Here is a 21,572-nt window from a genome sequence, read left to right as displayed (position 1 = left end):
GTTTGGACATCTTAGGACAGGGCCAGCGACAAGGCTGTAGGTGAAGGAGACCACAAGTTTGGAGAATGCAGGGCTGGCATGGAAGGCATAGGGAAGGGAAGACTTTCTGGTAGATTCTTGGGAAGGACGGGAGCTCCGCCCTGGGGTACCTGCCCTCCCAGCCCTGTTGAGGCAGGGAGCCGGGAGGACAGCTCCCCCAGGACGCTTGGGGAGAGGGTGGGCTGGTCCGCTCACACAAGGAGGCTTTCAGGACCCCGGGAAGCTGCCTGGGAGCCTACAAACCACCTTGCAGCCTCTCCAGCGCCATTTCTCTTCACTGTTCCACCGATCAATCTCCCAGGTTCAAACACCCAGCCCTCCGACTGCTACTCCTTTTTTTCCATTTGTATCCACTGAATTACTAAATCCTGGTTTTTTAAAAGTGATAAAAAAAAGTCTTATTGTAAAATAGGCATAACAAAATTTACCACCTTAACCAGTTTTAAGCATACAACTCATTGGTATTAATTACATTCTCAGTATTGTGTAACTGTCACCATTACCGAGTTCCAGAATTTTCATCATCCCAAACACAAACTCTGTACCTGTGAAGCAATAACTCCCCATTCCCCTCTCGCCCTCCACTCCTGTGGCCTCCATTTCTGTCTCTATGAATTTGCCTCATCACAGTCCCTAGAACACGTGTAACATTTTGTAGGCTCATCCAGCTTACAGTGTGTATCAGAATTTCCTTCTTGGGGCGCCTGGGTGGCTCAGTCAGTTTAGCGTCCGACTTTGGCTCAGGTCATGATCTCACGGTTTATGGGTTCGAGCCCCGCGTCCGGCTCTGTGCTGACAGCCAGCTCAGAGCCTGGAGCCGATTTCAGATTCTGTGTCTCCCTCTCTCTCTGACCCTCCCCTGCTCACGCTGTCACTCTATCTCTCAGAAATAAAGGAAACTTTAAAAAAATTCCTTTTTTTTCTTTTTTAAGGCGGAGGAATGTTCCATTGTCTGCATACACTGCATTTCGTGTGGCCCTCCATCACTCGGTAGACATTGGGATTCAGGTCCTGGCTTTTTAAAGTTCTGTGTATCCCAGCTTCTCGTCGTCCTCTGTGTCGCCTTACACCTTTGTCTCGGTCTGAACCACTGGGTGCCTCGGTGACAGGCCTGCCTCTTACGGTCCGTAGGCTTTGCCTTCAGTCCCGGCTTCTAGCCCTGTCCTCGTGTGGGGCTGGGACAGGGCACTGAACTTTTCCTAGGCACAGTCTCCTGTCGTTGGGTGGAAGCTCACTTCAGGTATCCTCCATACAGTAAGGACCGTTAGGAGGATGACATTTCGTCGTGTTTCTAAGTACCTGGCACAGTGCCTGGTACACAGCAAGTGCTTAGCACAGTGGCTCTTAAAGAAATCGCAGTTTCAAGCTGAATTTCCCGAATGCCTGCCTTGCCTTCTCCTACCCAATGCAGTCTTGTCGCTTGTTCCAGATTAAGCGGCCGAAAATCCTAGAGCTGCAGTGGGAGGTTGCTTCCTGTCGTACCTTCCTGTCCCCAGCCTGACGTGGAGCTCTTGTTCTTGGACCTCACGCAGCCTGTGAGCAGCAGCTCACTTTGGCTCTCTGCACGCAGCCATCCTGGAGAGCGTGTGACCTCTCTTAGAATTTCTTTCGCTCTTACTGCCGCCTTGTTTTTCACTATTTTGTGTATATGTTTGTGTTAGTTTGACTGCCAAGCCTCACAAATGAGGTCTGCGAGTTTTTCACAGTTTGTGCCCACATTTGACTATTAAGTAATGCACATGCACCCAAGAGAGGGTGAGGGTTTTCCGACAACCCTCTTGCAGTCGTCATGTGTCACCGAGGCTTTCATTTTGTGGGGGTGTCCTCTTGGTCACTTCCGTTTGAGCACCATCAGGTAGAGAAGGCACCTTTCCTGAAACCGCCTTGTCCTCAGAAAGGCCAACTAACTGAATTCAACTTTTCCTGAGCAAAGGAATTTAACACCACCTGGGTTGCTATTTCTGGAGGCTTGACCTTGCGAAGGCAAATCTTGGATAGTATTGGGGGAAAAAAAAGCTCTTAGAACTCAGTTTAAAAAGCAGTAAAGCATGACATTTAGTCATATGAATATGGACCCATCAGACAGATTTTTGAAACAGCCCTAAATAACATCATACAAATGCGTTCCTGTGACTTGGGAGAAGTTGTTCAGTGGTAGCCATGTATGTGGCCTCAAAAAATGCTTTGAGTGGAACACCTAAATGGAGGAGGAAAATGGGGATTTATGCCACAGAAAAGTGCTTATCCTCCAAAAGTGGCTCTAGGGATGCCTAGGACCCTGTTTGAAGAAGTGTGTTCAAGGAATTTTAGTAAAATAGCAGGGAAATGTAAGTAAGGAAAAGCACACACTTCTAACGTCATTTATTTTGTCATGTGACTTCAATAGCTAGGTACCTTAGTAAATACAGAAACTGTTAATAAGTAGACCTTTGACCATTGCAAATCATCCCTGCAAGTCTATCCATTCAAGTTGGTCACATTGTATTTGGAATCTCATTACTTGGGGGCATATATGGTAGTCATGGCTTGGTGGCCAGTATGAACAGGTGAGGTATGGACCTAATCTTACTGATTAGAAAATTAGTCTAGCTTTCTGCTTACCTTTACTTTTTTTAAAAAATTAAGTTTATTTATTTATTTTGAGAGAGAGAGAGAAAGTCAGTGGGGGAGAGGCAGAGAGAGAGAGAGAGACAGACAGAATCCCAAGCAGTCTCTGTGCTGTCAGCACAGAGCCCAACACGGGGCTCAAACCCACAAACCATGAGATCATGATCTGAGCCGAAATCAAGAGTCGGATGCTTAACCGATTGAGCCACCCAAGCATCCCCCTCCCTACCTTTAAAAGCTTTGTGTCCTGCTCTTTCTAACTGTGGTGGGATGAAGAGAGAATGGAGTAGTAAAGAATTTCCAGTTGACTTGAATATTTCAGGAAATCAGATTTCTAAAAGCAGAGCACCTCTCCTTCATTTCTCCTTTTAAAATCGCCTTGGAAATGGACTTAGTGATCCCAGAGAGTGACTTTAATGAACATTATGCAGGTTTAAGGTTTACTGTACTTACTGGGGAAGAAACACCCCAAGGCAGTAGACGGGAGTAATTAATTCCCTGCGGAACTACTTGCCCACCGTGCATGGGATCCTGAAGTTACCCGGATGGTCCTTCTTCTCATGCTCAGGATGAGAAGATGATCCAGGGATGGTGACCATGGTCAGGAATCCCTGTACAGAATGGGCCTTGGACAGAGACCTCTGTCCTCCTTTCTAACTGATGCACTCTGGCATCCCTGTTGAGGGACAGCTCGACTGCTCTTTTGGTTCCAGAGGGGACGGCTTAAGCAAATCTAGCTTTCGGTACGGTGCCAGCCCGGGCTAAGGAGCACGAATCCAAGGGGTTTGGAGCGGCGCACTGAAAGAACAGCACACGGTCTGGCTGCCGCTCTCTTGTTCCTCCTCGAGGCTGAGCTCTGCCCGGCCAGCTGAGGACAAAGGGGGAGTTTCAGGCTTCTGTCAATAGCCTGTTGTACAAGGGGGCGGAGGTGGAGCAAGGAATGGCAGCACCCTGCCAGCTTGGCTTACTGCTTTTAAGGAAAGATGTCAGGGTTTCTGCATTTGCTGCTGCCGGGGCAAGGGTGCTATTTATGTGGGTTTGCTTCAAGGCTGCATTCCTAGCAAAGTGTTCTGTCAAACCGCTATTATTCAACCAAATGAAAGCTTGAGGAACTTTAGAAGGGGAGAAACGTCCCGATCACCCATTTTTTGGGTTGGTAAACGGTATGAAGAAAATAAAATGCCGATGTAAGTATCAATCTGCAAAATCACAGGAGCTGTGTGTGTGTGTGTGTGTGTGTGTGTGTGTCCCTGTGTCCTTAGAGAACGATGTCCTTGCAAGTCACCTCTGGCCCCAAACCACTTTTTCTGTGGTGTAAACAAAACGGTCGGAGGTGAACCTTGTGTCCAGGTGGCCTTAGAGTCCAGGATGATGGGGCAAACGCTAGCGGTTATGTAAGACATGGAGGTCAGATGCCCGGCTGTCATCGTGCCGTGCAATGGCAGTGCTAGAGGACCTTTAGAAACCACCTGCTCTCACAGTTTCCAAGCTGGAGGGGGCTGCAGGGGACTTGTGAGCCCCACGTGCAGAGAGGGATACGCATGTTCCCAGTGGAGAGGATCAGCGGCCCAGCAGAGGTTAGGAATTGTTCGTGTAGAGGAAAAAGCATGACTTGAGAGTCGAGTTGGTGTCCCCGTCTTGGGATACACCTTGGGGAAGCCTCTCGTCTCCAGCCTCAGTTTCCTCATGGTGGTTTTGTACCGCGATGTTCCAGTGAGAGAATGTGAACGCCTTTCCGAAACACTAAATCAGTGCTAACCGTGTTGCTCGCTCTTCTTCCCAAAGTTTGGGTGGATAAGTGCCAGGATTTCTGTTTCCGGACAGTCCAGTTTCTATTACTCTGTCCTGTGTATCTGTTTCTGCGCAGGTCTACTTAAAGGCATCCTTCACTCTGGTTCTTTGAACTGGACGTGAGCCACGTTCCCCTGACCATTGCTGTGTTCTCTGTAGTTCCGTGGTTTTAGACTCTAGCTTTTTAGGAAATTCAAAAGACCCAACTGAGCAAACCCACTTTTTGTAAGTGCCGGGAGGAAGGGTATGCAGGCGTAGCTGTTGGGGAAGGGAGAAGCTAGCTGCCAATAGTCTTGTGTGTTCTCAACTGGGAAATACTGGCTACTTAAGCCTTTAAGCCGATTGAATCATATTCTTAGCAAATAGCAGCATTATTATTTGGCTGGGCTGTAAACTTCCTGAGAGGATGATGTGGACATTTGCTGTTGAAAGAATTTAATAAAAAAAATATTCCAACTAGAACACCGCTGGAATAAGAAATAAAATCGGTCTGGGTTCCAATCACCTGTTGGCAAGTGAGTCTTGCTGTCTTACAGCCTGGGGTTCGTGTTCACCTGCAGCATCGAAAGGCTGTTTATTGTGGCTCATTTTCTTTGAATGCAGGTCTGCCTCCGTTTCTAAATACGCCACGTGCCTTTCCTTAATAACAGTTGCGTGGAAGGGAGAAGATTTAGAATGCTTTCTTTTCATGTTTAAGAGTCGTTCTTCACGTGGATCTAAAAGAAGGACTGTCTTAGCTCTGCGGTGGATGGGCTGTGGTTTTCCTACGGGCGGCATCGACCAGTTGATTAAGTGAAGCTGGTTTTCAGCCTCTACCGTCTGGGAGCTGAGAGGCGTGGATTAAACTGCCCTATCTTATCATTATCACCCACTAAAGAATTTAGCTGGGTTTCAACCCTTTGCATTACAGATCAGCATCTAATAAAATATTCTTGCAGCAGTGCTACCAAATCAGTAGTTTCCTGAAGTGTTTTTTTTCGAGTTTTCCTTCCTAGACTTATCTCTAGAAATAGACATTTTTCTTTCTTCCTCTAATGCTGTCTACGCTTGGCTACTGCTGATGCTTAAAATAGAAAAAAAATCACCAGCTTATGACCGCATTTGTTTGTGGTGGAGTTATTTAACGTTCTCACCCAGGGCCGGGATTCTGTCGAACAGCCCTGCAGATTCACACGATCCGGGTCGTATGGCAATTACTTCAGGCACCCCGGGGCGAGAAGAGCCGAGGGCAGGGGTGGGAGACTCCTTTCCCGAGCAGGGCGGGCCGCGGTGCGCGGGAGGAGGGCTGGGAGGGGGAGAAGGGGGAGTGACCTGAGGGGAAGGCGGGGCCGCACGCGNTGCCTGCTTCCCCGCGCCTCCTCCGCCTGCGCGGGTGCGGGCCTTCCCCAGGGAGCCCAGGCGTCAGCCCCGGGTCTGGCGGGCCGCCGAGAACCTGGCCCAGGTCGTCGGCACCGTCCTCCCGGCTGCCCTCATCTGTTCACTGTGCCCCCCGCCCTCCCCGGGCCTGAGCAGCCCCGCCCCTGTGCTTTCCTCTAGAATAGATCTGCCGTGGCCATACCCCGGGCAATCTGTTGCTTTCGTGGCCGGTCACATGTTGGTTCGACAGGCCACCCAACATCTGATCATTTATTTCACTGGTTTTCAAAAATATACGCGTTGTCTCTCCGCATTGGGAAGCCAGGCGGAAAGAAAACAGTGTCTGTTTTCAGATCTGGCCCTGGCAGTGACACTGGCTGATGCCTGTCCCTGCCCATGGGTGGAGCGGTGGGGTGACTGTGCTCCCAGCTGCTCATTGGCCCATCCTCCACCCTCTTCTCCTGGGACATCAAGTATGAATTTTGTCTCATCGTTACCTTTAGCCCGGTGGGCAGCAGGATGGGAGTTGGCATGTGACGAATGCCCTGAGAGACCTTGGCAGGTCGGGTAAATGCCAGCTGAGCGCCCCCCCCCCTTCTGCTCCACAGTGGTGTATCACCTAGCCGTCAGCTGTTGGTGGCACCCATGGTGAATGGTTTTGTAAGAAGTGGAGCTCCTCCTTCAGAATTATGACCTGAAGACATTTCACGTATCGGTTCTTTCTCGGTTGTCATGTCAAACCTGAAAATTTCCTGTGTGTGTGTGTGTGTGTGTACACACACCTACACAGAGTTGTTGTGGCACAAGATTGCATGAGCTGATGGCCAATAAAAACACTCGATACTCTGCTCTTCTGTAAACAAAATTTACAGTAGGAGAGAGCGAGGTTTAAAGATTTCTGTATCTGAAAAAAGAAAATTATGTTCAGTTTTGTGACCTAGGTATTTAGAAGAACATATAATAGAGAACTCACAAATGCCATTTGAAGTACAGCTAAAACATTAACACTTGGCAGGCAGTTTTTGAGAAAGGCCTTTCAGAGCATTCGCTATGATTTCCTTCCCTTTACTGCTGAACATACTTTAGTTATTCATCAATTATTTTCTAGTTAGAATTATTCTTACTTATTATCTGTTCTGCACACTTTTTATACTGATTTCTATACAGATTGTCTTTACTGCCCAGTTTGAGACTTTTATCTACATTTGGTGGTTCATCCAATTTTCTTTGTGTTTTGGCTTTTTTTTTTTAAGATTTATTTATTTTAAGAGAGAGAGTGAGCCACCCGGGTACCACTATGTTTTGGCTGCTTAATTTTGTTTGTAAACTCCTTGTAGTCAGGCATTGTTGTTGTTTTTTATTAACTCTGTACTTTACGGTTCTCTATAAAGGACTAATCACAAAATCAGGGTAGACGAAAGAATAGTGCTTAGCATTTATTGAATAGCTTCTGGGGCCCCATGCCATTCTAAGCTAAGCTCTCTGTAAATGATTTAATCATTATAAAATCCCCATGAGATAGGTCTGTTTTCAGTCTCCATTTTTGGTTAGAGAAACTGAGGCACAGAGAAGTGAAGTAATTCCAAATCATACAGCTAATAAGCTGGGAACACAGAATTTGGCTCTACGATATGGGCTCTTAAATATTATTCTATACTTTGTCTCAAATACTATGCTGCAGTCTCTCTCTAGATATGTGGTGGATGGTTTAAAATTTATGTACACCCTTTTATTATTATCATTATTATTATTATATTTTGGTTAAATATTTTGAGGAATATAAAAGAAATTATTTCATCAGAATAGAGAACTATAGTTTCCTCTGCATTTGTATTGCTACTTTTATGGTACAGAGAGCATGGGGAAGGTGAGACGCATGGACATTTAGGTTGGTCTGTTTTATGAATCCGGAACTATTCTAAGATCTTTTGGAAGAAGTGGGAGCAGATGGCCACTAGGTGGTTTGGGCTTATTTGTACCTCTTCCCCTTTTCTCCTCATTAGCCCTAATAACGAGACTGGAGCGTGTTTGATTAGGTGGAAGAGAACAGAGACACAATGTCAGGGAAGAAACTGGTAACTTATGGCACTTGAGCATGTTATGGCAAGAATTCTTTGCAAGTAAAATCTTTTCAATGTGGGAAATGGACACTTTGCCCAAAATGATAGAAGTCAAATGGATTTCTAAAGTGTTTTTAGAAACGTGAAATTTGACAGCCAGGAAGAGAGCTGGACCATTAGGCCTGTGGGTTTCATGCCTTGATTGGCGAGCCAGGCATCAAGTTGGATGGTTGGCCTTTGAGAATTCTGGAGACAAGGCCTGCCTTCCTGGAGTGAACATGACACCTTTTCTCTCCTGGCAGAAATCAGCTGAGGGAGCCAGCGACACAGGACGATGCAAGCCCACGAATTGTTCCGGTACTTTCGAATGCCAGAGCTGGTTGACTTACGACAGTACGTTCGCACCCTTCCGACCAACACACTCATGGGTTTTGGGGCGTTTGCAGCCCTCACCACCTTCTGGTACGCCACGAGACCCAAAGCCCTGAAGCCACCATGCGACCTGTCCATGCAGTCTGTGGAGGTGGCGGTAAGTGGAGGGACCCGCCGGCCTGCCCTGTGGGTTTTCTCTGCATGTCTCAGACTCCCTGTTGGATGCAATATTGATCACGATCAGTCACCATAGGATATATGCAAGGCCACTCTGTAAGCTAAACTGTGCTCAACAGCCCAATGTTTGTCTATGGTAATAAATGGAGAGTGGGAGTCTGGAGGATTCTGTGACGGGGAAAGGACAGACAGGCACGGAGTCCCTGCTCTCGCAGGGCTGATGTTCCAGCAGAGAAGAGAGATGGCAAACAAATATTCCAGAAAGAAGAATTTCATCTGTGGTATACCCAATACTTAGCACACAGACCCTGGCGTTTGAAAAGGGACTCTGAGGTTTCACCTAGGATAAGGCAAGGCTAGGAACTTGCCCGAATAACATGGCCACAGAATCTCAGGTCGGACCTGAAGAAGCAAGGGCATTCAGGAGGGATGCAGGGTGGAGTTGCTGAGGACCATGGTTGTATGTAACTTGGCCAAACTACAGGCTATGCTCTCGTCCTCATGAGGATGAAAGCAGAGTGTGTGTTCCCTGATTAGGGCATAATGGGTGGGACGGCACAGAGAAAGCTAAGGACACTTCCAGAAAGAGTTTTTTCTTTCTTTTTAAAAATTTTTTAAAATGTGTATTTATTTGAGAGAGAGAGTGTGTGCATGAGCAGAGGAGGAGCAGAGAGAGAGGGGGGAGAGAAAGAGAGAAAGAATCCCAAGCAGACTCCGCACTGTCAGCACAGAGCCCGACGCTAGGCTTGAACACACAAACTGAGATCACAATCTGAGCCGAAACCAAGAGTTGGACGCTTAACTGACTGAGCCACCTGGACGCCCCAGAAAGATTCTTTCTTGATGTTTCTGCTTTGCTTTCCTCCCTTTTGAATCTCTTTCATATAAAACATGAGGGGTTGAAGATGAAGCAGCCATGTTCTCGCTGGTGCTTTCCCCTTCCTAAGTCAGAATCAATTTTCAGTATTCGTAGCTTTGAACATATATAAAGAACGTCTCTTCTTCCCCTTCCTGCCCTGGTCCCAGGCTGATGGCCACGAGGAGGAGAGGGTGCACTTCCCCACGAGGCCTTGGCCTGATGAGGACCATTTTATTACTTACAGGGTTTCAGTTCTTTTAGACAATTTCTTGGATTCACTAATTTGAAACTTTTATAATCTGTGGAAGGTATGTCAGTCTAATTCATACCAAAATGTAAAGATAAAATGACCGAATTATTGCCAAGAAAAGATGGTTTTATACCTTATTTAGACGGTAAATGTGACTTAATATTTTGTTTCAGCTAATAACAAGCCAAGAAGGAGTAGAATTTAATTTTTCTAATACATGTGTGTGGGGTTTGTGACATTCCTTTTCTTCTGGTGGAGGACCTAGTGCTTCATGGTAGCATCGCCATCACTGTGAAGAGAGTACTTGGCGAGTGCCGATTTAAGGTATTTATAATTTAGCAGTAACTGTAATTGACGAATTCTTATTGTATGAGAAATTGTGGAGGCACTTACAGTGTGCTTTTTAAGATCCAGCGTGCCTAAAGTCATTCTGAGACTTACTAAAATAAGCATTCATGTCCTCTGTAGAACCGTTGAAAACTCCTGATAAGCAGAAAGAAAATTAAAATCTATAATTCCACTTCCTGGCAGAGAGGCTCCCTGATTTCCCACTTCACATACAAAAATGGATTCAGCTCTGATTTTTCAGAATCTGCTGGTCTTGGGAATAGATACAGAATTTGCTTTGCATTTCTAAAAAAAAAAAAAGAACTTAAAGTATGGAAATAAACACAAGCTTTGAGCTCTGATGCTGTATAGCGACAGGTGCTTTTCTGTCGAGCATGGTCCCTCAGGATTTCTGTGGCAGAAAGAAGCACTTCATTCATTTCATTAAGGATTCATTAGGAGCCTGTGTATCTGGCACCGTTGTAGGAACTGATCGTCAGAATAAAATATTGTTGTTTTGTTCCTTTGTNCCATTCCTGGAAACCTCGCATGGGTGTTGAAATGAGAGGAGTCTGCTGCATCCCGTCACTGCCCACACCGGCCGATCCCCAGCTACACCTTCTTAAAGCTGCGGCCTGGAGGTTCTTGAGAAGCAACAGCTTCGCGCATTCCCTTCTAGAAGTCAGGGTGATCCTGGAGAAATAGATTCAGATTTTGTGGACCTGTAGAGGGTTTCCTCTGTGAAGGAAAATAGTCACTTAGTGTCTTAGGAAAACTGTGTAAGAGTGGGAATAATAAAATAGCCATTTGGCAAGATGGATGGATGGATGGATGGATAGATAGATAAAAATAACATCCCATTTATAGTTCTCTAAGCTATTTTGTGAAGAAAAATATTTTGCTTTGGTAGTATTTATCTTACTGTTAATAAACTTAGATGAACTAAAATAAATAAGCAAATAAACGAGCAAATAAATGAATGAATGAATGAAAAGGGTGGTAAAGAGGACGTTAGCACCCATGCTGTGTCCCGTGCAGAAAAGGCAGTGAGGACATGGCCTGCAGAACAGGACAGAAGCTGGAGTCCGAAACTAACTCCAACAAGTCTTTCTCAGCCTTCTTAGATTTCAAGCATAGTGTGACCAGGACCCTGAGTCAAGGGCCGAGCCCGTGCGTCTGTGGTAGCAGCTGACACCTGAGTGGCATCACTGTGACCCGAAAGGCTGCCTTTCCCTGTGTGTCGGGGAGGAGTTCCATCTTCCAGGGAATTCTTTTGCTTCTGCTCCGTAGCCCCAAGCTGTGGATGGAAGCGAGTTGCTCTGTGTCCGTGTGGTCTTTACTCACTTTCACGAGTGATGCACACGTTTCCACGTTTCAGCTTGTCTCTTTTGGCCAAGACTGAGATCCCTATGACCCCCTGGCGAAGATGACCTTCACCGCAGTGACTGGAAAGCCTTCGGGCTGGTCAGGGGCCCAGACCATGGTGGTTGCAGCTTAGGGACGTGGGAGAGCGTGATGCGGCCAGAAGGGACCAAAGACGCTTAGGATTTGGCAGAGGCTGGACCTGGCCCCTCTGCTTAGACCAGGAAGACAGCTTTGGACAAGTTCCCCTGACTTTTCTCACTTTCACATTGATTGCCTGGAGAACAGAAATAACAGATCCTTCCCTCCCTCAGGCTTGTTCAGAGGACTGCATAGAGATTTGCAGAGTGTCCACTTGGCCCAAGTGATCAGTAAATATTAGTTTTCTTCTTCTATGAAGGCCTCCTCTTTTAACCCTCAAGTTTTATACACAAGAAAACAGGTGAGCCCCAAGAGGTGAAATTATATTTCATGGTTAGTGGACTATCGAGAGCTTTGTTATACTGCCTTCATTACAGTGGTTGAAAGTCACGTATTATAATAGGGCTTTACAGTGGGTTGGGGAGGATAATAAGGAAAGTTTGGGTCTGTCTAGATTAATTTGAAGAGTCACTGGTTAGACCTTTGAACCCAGGAGTAGGCTCTACTGAAAATGGGTATTAGAGGCGAAAGAGTTTGAAGGCAGCGCAGAATGGAAGGAAGAAAAGTGGCTGCTGATGTAAGAGCGGAGTCCGAGGTTCCGCACACAAGATGGGTGTGGGATCAGAAAGTAGGGTGGTGTGGGAGTGAAGCCCGGGGCCGGAAGCATAGCGCTGTCGCAGCCTGGGCGGCGGTGGCAAAACCAGGTTTCTGGTGAGCTTCTGCCTCCTCTCATCCTCTGTCCCTGCACCAGGTCAGACGTAGATGGGGTCAGAGCAAAACTTGGTGCCTGTCGGTTGTAGGCCCACCTGCTGGAATTTAAGGGATTGAGGCAACAAACCATTCCAAAGCGTAAATGAGAATCAGTGTAATTGCTGAAGGAGGAAGTAGAAAGAATATGGGAATTCCTCTATCTGCCAAGAGATGTCATAGAGGCACTGAAATGGCTCATGTACCAAACTAAGACGGAAGGATTTTGGACAACCGCTGGATTATAATGTACTTAAATGAAAACCCAAGCTATATGCCTTGTTTTTTAATATTAGAGAAGGGAGTAGACTAGGATATAAAAAACTTTTTTATACCTCTAAGTCCACTGCTTTCTTAAGACTTCATTTTCAGAATATCAGAACTTAGTTTAAGACTTACCTTGGGTAACTAACCAAGTTAATCCATAACAGATTCACTGTTGAAACTCGTTGGTTACTGGACCTCAGTTCTAGTGTGGGTTCTTATCTTTCAGTATGTAGAATCGGCTCTTTGGGGATCACTCATCTTGTCTCCTAAGTTGGATGACTTCCACACCAAGTGATCTCATGACATTCAGGCACATGCTGGCTGGCTGGCCTTTTGGCATAAAAGCTTGAGAGCCATAAACATCCACTTGTTGGGATATTTATGGCTAGCAACTTGCCGTAGGATTTTATTCTTTTGTTTGTTTGTTTGTTTATTTTGAGAGTAAGAGTGAGAGAGTGCATTCACACGAATGAGGGAGAGGCAGAGAAAGAAGAAAAGAGAGAATTTCAAGCCGGCTCCATACTGAGCGTGGAGCCCAATGTGGCCCAGTGTGGGGCTCCATCTGACAACCGAGAGATCATGGCTTGAACTGACATCAAGAGTTGGACACTTGACCAGCTGAACCACCCAGGCACCCCTTGCCTTAGCATTTTTAAAAAAATGTTTTATTTATTTATTTTTTGAGAGAGAGAGACAGACAGCGTGAGCAGGGGAGGGTCAGAGAGAGAGAGGGAGACACAGAATCAGAAGCAGGCTCCAAGCTCTGAGCTGTCAGCACAGAGCCCCAAAGCGGGGCTTGAACCCACGAACCGGGAGATCATGACCTGAGCCGAAGTCAGACGCTCAACCGACTGAGCCACCCAGGCGCCCCACCTTAGCATTTTAATCCTGTGCTGCAGGAAGTGACACTTTGGATTTAATCTCCCGTGCACAGAGTCATTATCTGACAGATATTTAATCACAGAGTCATTATCTGACGTGCACAGTACCTGGGAAGAAGAGGCTGCTCTCCTTGTGTGGACTGCAGGCTGGCTGCCGGTCTTGTTGAGGACTCCGCTGTTCCTGGCAAAGGGTGAGAGTCGTCCTTAAACTAACAGGATGACTTTTCTCATGCCATAAAGCCAAAACTCTGGTTCATTCTCTGATTAGAACCATGGAAAAAGCAAACTAAATGGAACATATCTTGCCTGTGGAAGCATTGCTCAATGAATGTCATGATTTTGTGTTCGTAATTACACTCACAGTGGACTTGCAGAGACAAAGTGCCTACCTCTGGGCTAATGACATTAGCAAAGCAAAGAGTGGCAATGCCAAAAAGAAGCTGACTCAGAGAAGCAGTGAGTAGAATGGTGGTTGCTTGGGACTAGAGGTGGGAGAAGAGAGACTGAAGGACACAAACCTTCAGCTGTCAGATGTGCCTTGTATGACATGGCGACAGTAGTTGGTAACACTGCATTGTGTAGTTGGAATTTGCTGAGAAAGTAGGACGCAAGTATGTGAGGTGACGGTATGTTAATCATTCGATCGTGAGAATCTTTCACAATGCATGTGTACGTCAAGTCACATTGTTCACTCTAGGTATCTCATGCTTTTGTCAATTACACCTCAGTAAAGCTGGAGGAAAAAGGGGGCAAAGCATGGCGATACCCTGGACCTGATCGGCTAGGGCTGGTTCCAAGTAGGGGTGCTGTTGTCCAGTGGGGCAGGATCCAACAGTGAGGCAGTGATGCAGGGAGAGTCTGAGTGGGAGCCACTAGGGCAGAGCGGGAAGGGAAGTTGTCCAGGAAGGGCCCGTGCAGTCAGATGGTGGGACTGCTAATTCCAGCCCCACGGTGTGTGGGACAAGTAGCAAAGCATCTGGAAGAGGGGGCTTTAGACTCCCAAATTTGAACCCAGTAGGAGGTAGTGGGTAATCATGAAGAAGAAGGGAGACATATTAGGAGCAGTCTAGTTGTTTCTGCAGTCACTTGTAAATGTAAACCTCAATAGAAACAGAATTCTCATCTCTGGGAAGTCTCGGAGTGGTCGACCAGAAGTACATGCGGGACTTTGGAAGAAATAACTGGTTTGATGCTCTGGCTTCCTACCTGTCAGTAATACTTGTGCAAATCCTGTTTTTAGGCATTAGCTTTATTTACTTGCCATTTGTAATTTCAGATTCCAAGTCCTTAGTCCCACTACCTGTTCTTCCCTGGTCTGATTGGAAAATAATTGTGCATGTGGTCAAAGATGTCTGCAAAGATTTGCCTTTCTAATCTTTTTTAAATTTAAAAAATTTTTCATTTCTTTTTGAGAGAGAGAGAAACAGACAGACAGAGCATGAGCGGGAGAGGGGCAGAGAGAGAGGAGACACAGAATCTGAACCAGGCTCCAGGCTCCAAGCCTCCAAGGCTCCAGGCTCCAAGCACAGAGCCCGACTCAGGGCTCGAACTCAAGAACTGCAAGATCATGACCTGAGCCAAAGTAGGTTGTCCAACTGACATGAGCCCTAGTCAGTTGCCCAGGCGCCCCGCCTTTCTAATTTTACCCCTAGCAGCTTGGCTGCCGTGGTGCTCAGAGAGTTTCCAAACACATTTTTCGGAAGTGTTAGGCATCGAAGGGCATTTTCAGCCAGCGGCCCTAGCAGTTGGGGCAGTGGGGGTGGATGCAGAGAATGGATTAGGAGGGACGTTTTTGTTTAGACCTAATATTCTGGGAGTGTGTGAACATCAGCATTTTCATACCTTTGGGTAACTTTAACACCTTTTCCAAAACAAAACAGGCTTCAGGCTTCTTTTTTTTTTTTTAATGTTTTATTTATTTCTGAGAGAGAGACAGCATGAGGAGGGGAGGGTCAGAGAGACAGGGAGACACAGAATCTAAAGTAGGCTCCAGGCCCTGAGCTGTCAGCACAGAGCCCAACTCAGGGCTTGAACCCATGAACCGTGAGATCATGACCTGAGCTGAAGTCGGACGCTCAACTGACCGAGCCACCCAGGTGCCCTGAAACAGGCTTCTTAATAACAAAGTATAAAAAACCTTGTTGATTACTTTTTCTTAGCTCACATTGTAGAAAACTTAACTGAGTTTCTATGTGCTTTGAGGCTTGTCTGCTAATTGGAAGTGACCAGTGATTTGAACGAGGCGGTAGAAGTGTCCCTGTGGGTCATGGTCATGGGGCAGCGGTGGGTGGGTGAGTGGGCTGCAGACTGAAAGGCAGGCGTTACAGAGAACTGAAGGCAGGTTTCTGATCTTTGTGCCAAGACCAGGCCACAGAAGCACTAAGTAGCTTCCTTTAGGAATTCAAAGAAAGAAAGGTGATTGTTTTAGGGGGAAAAAATTATTTCTGGATTCCATGTAAACCTGGCAGTAAAAGCTTAAGTTAACTGGACAGGAATACGGGAAGGCAGATCTGAGAGCACAATTTGATTTTGTACAAATGCTGCTGCCTCTAAACAGCTTCATTAAGCAGGGGACGTGTGTATTCATAAATGACAGAAGACTGTGCTGGAATTTTATTTAAGCTTAAAAATAGCCTCCCCCAAGCAGGGTCAACGAGTGTCAGATAAAAAATGACAAATGTGACCCTTCCGAGCCTCCCGACGAAAACCCCTGCTTCGCGTTGATGTCTTACCAGGCCCAGCGTGGATGAGAAATGGACACTAGTTCCCTTTAGAAGAAGTTAAAAGTGATGCTGAATGTTTCGCATTTTCCGAATGGCAGGCCTGTAGAGATGCTATGGGCAGTTTTGTTTTGCTGGAACAATGTGTGTTTGTGGGGATTTGGATTTTGTGACTCCAGACTTTCTTCCCTCTCACGGAGGTGGGAGGGTGCCATTTTCCCTGGTGATGAGCTGTAATGTGCTTGGCAGCACAGAATTGAAGCTTCTAAGTACTGTGTCAGCCTCCTTCCCCCCCCCCCAACTTAAGTAAATCCTCCCCTTGGGATGACAGTGGGGTGGGGTCTCAGGAAGTAGGAAACAGGATAGCGAAGTAGGGGTGAGATGGAAGATGTTCTGGGCTTTAGAGGAAGGTGTTGCAGAACCGAAAAAACCCAGTCAGCCACCTGTGATCTGCGCCCGGCTCCTCGAACATGGAGATGAACAGCGTGGGGGCGAGTTCGAACCCTGCTTGTGATCCACGAAGAAACCTCTCACCATATCGGACTTGCACGTAGCTGGATGACGTTTTAGAGTCTCACAAAAGCCTCCCCCTGGGGCTCTGTTCTCACCTGGGGAGTGGCTGGCGGGCTATACTAAGGCGCTCAGGTCATTCTTCCCCTCTGTCCTTCCTGCCCTCAGATGACCGAACCCAGCGCTGACGTGGTTGTTCTGCCCTCTCTTTACTACCTGGGCAGAAAGGATCCGGGGAAGTGAGCTGGTTATATGGTGAGCCTCAGTACTGAGCCTGAGGGTTCCTCACCGCGCGGGAGCATTTACAGTGCGGCCTGTGGGGGTGGGGGTGGGGGGGCATCTAGATGTGGTTTAGAAGTCCTGTCTGTCACAGTTCAGAAAAGTGGTTTGGGTGGCCACTTACTGGCTGGCCTTTGCAGGTGCTGGTTTGACACAGCAGAGAGTCTCTGAGAGGTCACTGGATAGAAGATGTGCCTGTTTAAAGAAAGAAGCGGACAGGGCGACGCATGTACAAGTGTCAGTGCTGGGAAGAGGAGTTCACAGGGAGGGTATTGGCAACAGCAAAAAAAAAAAGTCTCTTTTACTCCCCACCCCTCCCCCCCAGGGCTGTGATTCCATCTGCTGCTGTTCCCTCCAGTGATGGATTTAACATTAAAATCCAGATGTGTCTCCAATAGAATCCTTACAAGTTACACCCTTGTCCTTCCCTCCTGTGTCTCCCTCCCTCTTCCTGCCCCGCCCCTCCCCCCTTAGAGGGACTAAACCGTAACAAAGGGGGAACTCGACTGGCAGGGCCCAGATTGAGGTGAGTGAGAGACCACCATTTCCAAGGCCTGGGTCTTTGTATCCCGCAGAAATCCTCAAGGGTGTCATTTCCTTTTGCGGTTAGGTTTGAGAGTGCACAAAATGACCGTCACCACCAAGAGTCCTTTCTGTCAAATACAGGCGTCCCCTGTTACCCGAAAGTAGAGCGTCCCCATGAAAGCTTCTGTAAGTCTGAACGGCATAAAGCAAGAGCATCTGCCACTTTCCAGAAGTTCAAGTTAGCCACTTCCCTTTTATAAAAGACCTGCATTAGTACAGTAATAGCTTTTTCATAAAAGCAAAACTCCTCTTCAGATTTCTTGTGGCTAGTGAAAACAGTCAGGTACTCATTGGGTCTTTCATAAAAGTGGGGTCCCTGCATTGGCAAGGGCTCTGGTCTTCCGAACCTCTGATATGCAGATGTCCACTGTGGTCCTGCCCTTACTGGCCCTCAGTGGATGGAACTTGAATTTTTATTCCCTAATTCAGCCCATGTGGGGAGACTGACCTCAAGAGGAACCTTAGCTTATATATAGATGTTGCAGAATTTACTCATGAGCAATGATGTGACCGTAGTGTATTTGACTCATCATCTTCTGTTTATTTTTTTTTTGGAAAAACTGTAAAACCACATTTAAGAAGTATATAGATAGCATAATCCTCCTTGACACTCAGTCTTATTGACTGATTGCCTGCACATTTTATTGGGGTTGTCTGTTTAGCTCTCTGTTTCTTAAGCACCATTCAAACCATCTCCACCCCCCTCATTTGTAGGTTTATATCCGAAGTCCAGAAGGGCCAAATTTAAAGGTTTTTTTTTTTCTTTCATTTACATAGATGTTCTTAGCAATAGCCACATGTACTTGCATGACCCAGGAATGAAACGCCCTCCTTTTGAAATGGCTTGAGTCTGTAGCCCATACGGACATCTTGAGCTTGGTGGTTATAGGTGGGCTTCCCAACACTCACTTCCCCTTTGTAGGTATAATTAACGTTGCTAACACCCAGTGTTTACAAATAGCATTTTTGTTCAAGAAGGATGGTAACACATAGGCACACCAAAAATGATGATTCTTTAGAGGAACGTGTGCTCATTTCACAGAGCAACAAATTTCAAAGCCCAGGTCTTGCTTAGTGCCCCTCCCCCCCCCTTGCTCTGTCATTCAGACTCCTCTTGAAATGACAGANACGTGTGCTCATTTCACAGAGCAACAAATTTCAAAGCCCAGGTCTTGCTTAGTGCCCCACCCCCCCCTTGCTCTGTCATTCAGACTCCTCTCTTGAAATGACAGCGTATGCCTTACAAGTCAGTGAGTGTGACCTTTTACCCAGTTTCACCTAAGCCTTAATTGGTGTGCCTTTTTGGCATAGAACTCTCTCAGTGCTTGCTCTTCAAACTTTTGCTAATTATTCTAATTGCTAATTAGAATGACAATAAATGTCTTGTCTTCAGATTGCTTTGTCAAGACGATTTGGGATATAATTAACTTCTTGAACTTGGATTTGGCTGTTTGACCTCCATGTTTCTCAAAGTTCTGAAGATTATATACCACCAAAAGATTAACTGTAACCCAAGAATTATTTAACCAAAGTTTGTTGTGAAATTGTACTCTAGAGCAGTGGATTCTCAAAACAGAAATTGAGAAGTTGACCTGCCTTGAGAGGGATATTGTCTCCATATATATATAGCCAAAGCTTAACTGGCTCTCTTCGCAAACTTGGCCCCCATGGCCCGTCTTCTAGTTCTGATAAAAATGGAACTGCTATTTTTAGACCTCCTTCTTTGCTCCTACACCAAGGTACTTGCCAAATCCCATTCGTTAGCCAGTACTGCTTCTGGGGTCACCCTTCTCCCCACACCCACTTGCCACTGCCTTCACCCGGGCCCATGTGAGTAGATGTCCTTCCCTCCCATTCTTCAGGCTGGTCATGTTTCTTGTAGATTTTTTTCTGAAGCATTTGTCCGGATCTTCACCGCATCCCTGCTGGGACCCGAATGCCTCCAGGCTGGTGGCTGTCACTATATCCTGCACCAGAATCCCCTGGAGACCTTGCTGCAACACAGACTGCTGGACCACACTCCCAGAGTTTCTGATTCAGTAGATCGGGCGCAGGACTAGCTAATTCGCTTTCCTTACGAGGGCCTGGTGTTCCCCAGACCATCGTTTGAGGACCTCAGCTTGAGGGTGAGTCTCTGCTCAGAAGATTGCAGGCTACTCCTGTCTGTTCATTCTAACTTCCTCTGCACTCTTTGCTCAGCTGGTGCTCTTTGAAGCATCTCTGGTGACGTAAGGATAAGACTTGGGCTCCTTCAGCAAAAGCTCTGTGTCTTATTCACCTGATTAGCATCTGGCCCATTGACAGCTTTAGGGGTTCTCAGCGGAACCCCTGGGGGAGGGCAGTGTTGCTTTAGCAGAGAAACCACTGAGGGACACCACGAATGAATGAGAGTCATGATAAGAGGGGTAGGAGGCCCCGTCCCAGGCTGAGGTCATGAGGACCTCCCTGCGGGCTACCTGGCTGCCCGTCTGTCCCGGCCATGAGTTGATAGGCAGAGTGGGCTGGGCCAGGGGCCAGGGGGCAGCTATTCGTGGCAGTGCTCTCCTCTTCACTGGACACACCTCTTTTCTTAGCTTTCTGCCCCTCAGTCCCTCGCCCCTTTCTTTCCTACCTTAGCCGTGATGCCCTGGCTCTCTTTGGTGGCTTCCTGGGTGGAAACGTACTTAATATAAAGTGACAAAATTGCTTCTGAATTTTAATCTGAGTATTTGTTGGAGAAAAGATACAGGCTAAGAAGGACTGCTATTTTGGGGATATTGTAGGGTGTCTGTGTAGTATTCTACATATTCATATTTTCTAAGGCCAATTTTGTTTACCTAAAAATAACCCTGGATGTGGACACATGGTATCCCCATTTTGCAGAAAAGCAAACAGACTGAGGTTAAGTAATAATCATGATCCTACAGCACAGGGATTCCCCCACCATTATACATGCAAAGAATAACTGCTTTATAAAGTAGCATGTTATAATTAATAATTATGTTTGGAATCATGGCTGCAGGTGTTAGAAAGTTTCTGCCAAGATACAGAAAGAAGACTGTGTGATGATTGTAGAATACACCATGGGGTGATATTTACTCCAGAAAACTATTTGTAGGTTTAGAGCAAGTGTCAAACACATATTTAATACGTAATAGATAATGAAAGAATTTATATAAATGTAGACCATAGAAAAAAGTCCGGAAGGAACTCATCAAACTGGTAATAGGGACGAGTCTCTTTTTTCCATAATATACTTATGTACTGTTACCTTTTTTTTGAAGTACATACGTGATAAATTGGTTGGGAGGAGAGCTTGTTGGAGGAGTATGAAGGCTACTAACTAAATCCTGAAAACAAACAAACAAAAAATAGAAGAAGAAGAAAAAAAAATCCATCAAAATCTCTCTGGCAGTCATTACCTATAAAGGTCTCCGTGTTGGTGCTGCCCCTGGAATGTGTCCGTTTTTCCATCATCTCTGCCTGCTCACACTCTAGTCTCTGAGACCTAGTCTTTTGCCCCCTTCTTCATGAAGGCTTTCCTATCCACTTTCTTCAAATCGCATGCTAGAAATTATCTCTCTCACTATGAACGGTCGTTTCTTATAGTACTAAGAAGTTCTTACATCATTGTGCGGTTTCCCCAAGAGAGTGTTTCCTGACCGTTGTGCATGTGAAGACCGCCCCCCCTCTGAAATTAAAAAAAGCATAGACTCTGACATCATAGTAGTTGAGCTTTGATTTGTCAGTTCCTAAGGAATGCTTGGTGTTTCTGTGGCTATCTGGACCCACAGTATCTCTGTGGCCCTGGAGGGCTGCACAGCTCAGAGGTTGGGAGCTATTACCTCTTCGCCCCACCCCCTTAGAGGAGAGAGGGGGAGGGCGAGGGGCAGTGAAAGGGAGAGAGAAAACCCCAAGCTGGCTCCCGACATGGGGCTCGGACTTACAAACCATGAGACCATGACCTGGGCCAAAATCGAGAGTCAGATGCTCAACTGACTGAGCCACCCAGGCGCCCCTAGAGAGTTACTTCCTCTTATGATAACTTCTGCAACTAGTTAGGAGTTATTGCAGAGAGGAGGTATACTTTCTGCACCACCCAGGAAAGACCACATACATGAGGGTGCACGGAGATACCAGATCTGCATCCCTACAAATGCAGCAAATCAAAGCAGTAAAAACGTGTCCCTGCACCTCCCTCCGTACGTTTTCTAGCTGGTGATTATTACCTGTTAGATGCTCTATGAGAATCTAAGGTTTCTA

At 46.5% G+C, this 21,572-nt stretch overlaps 1 protein-coding gene across 6 annotated transcripts in view; it reads left to right on the top strand.

Moving 5' to 3' along the window:
* The window catches only part of ACSL1 (acyl-CoA synthetase long chain family member 1), a 66,379-nt gene that overhangs the window by 12,824 nt on the left and 31,983 nt on the right, over positions 1–21,572 (top strand). For 5 of the 6 annotated variants that reach the window (XR_013334670.1, XR_013334671.1, XM_077762208.1 and 2 more), the window contains exon 2: positions 8,156–8,382. Coding sequence is in view for 4 of the 6 variants with exons in the window: in XM_077762208.1 (XP_077618334.1) it covers positions 8,188–8,382 (195 nt within the window). In the remaining 2 variants the exon portion in view is untranslated. Of the gene's footprint in view, positions 1–3,656; positions 3,834–8,155; positions 8,383–21,572 lie in introns of those variants that run through there. The other variant, XM_077762190.1, reaches the window with a different exon arrangement.

The sequence above is a fragment of the Crocuta crocuta genome, unplaced genomic scaffold (genome assembly GCF_008692635.1).
Source record: "Crocuta crocuta isolate KB4526 unplaced genomic scaffold, BGI_CrCroc_1.0 scaffold90, whole genome shotgun sequence".
Lineage (NCBI taxonomy): Eukaryota > Metazoa > Chordata > Mammalia > Carnivora > Hyaenidae > Crocuta > Crocuta crocuta.
The sequence above is the reverse complement of the archived record's forward strand: the minus strand, read 5'-3'. Positions and strand labels throughout refer to the sequence as shown.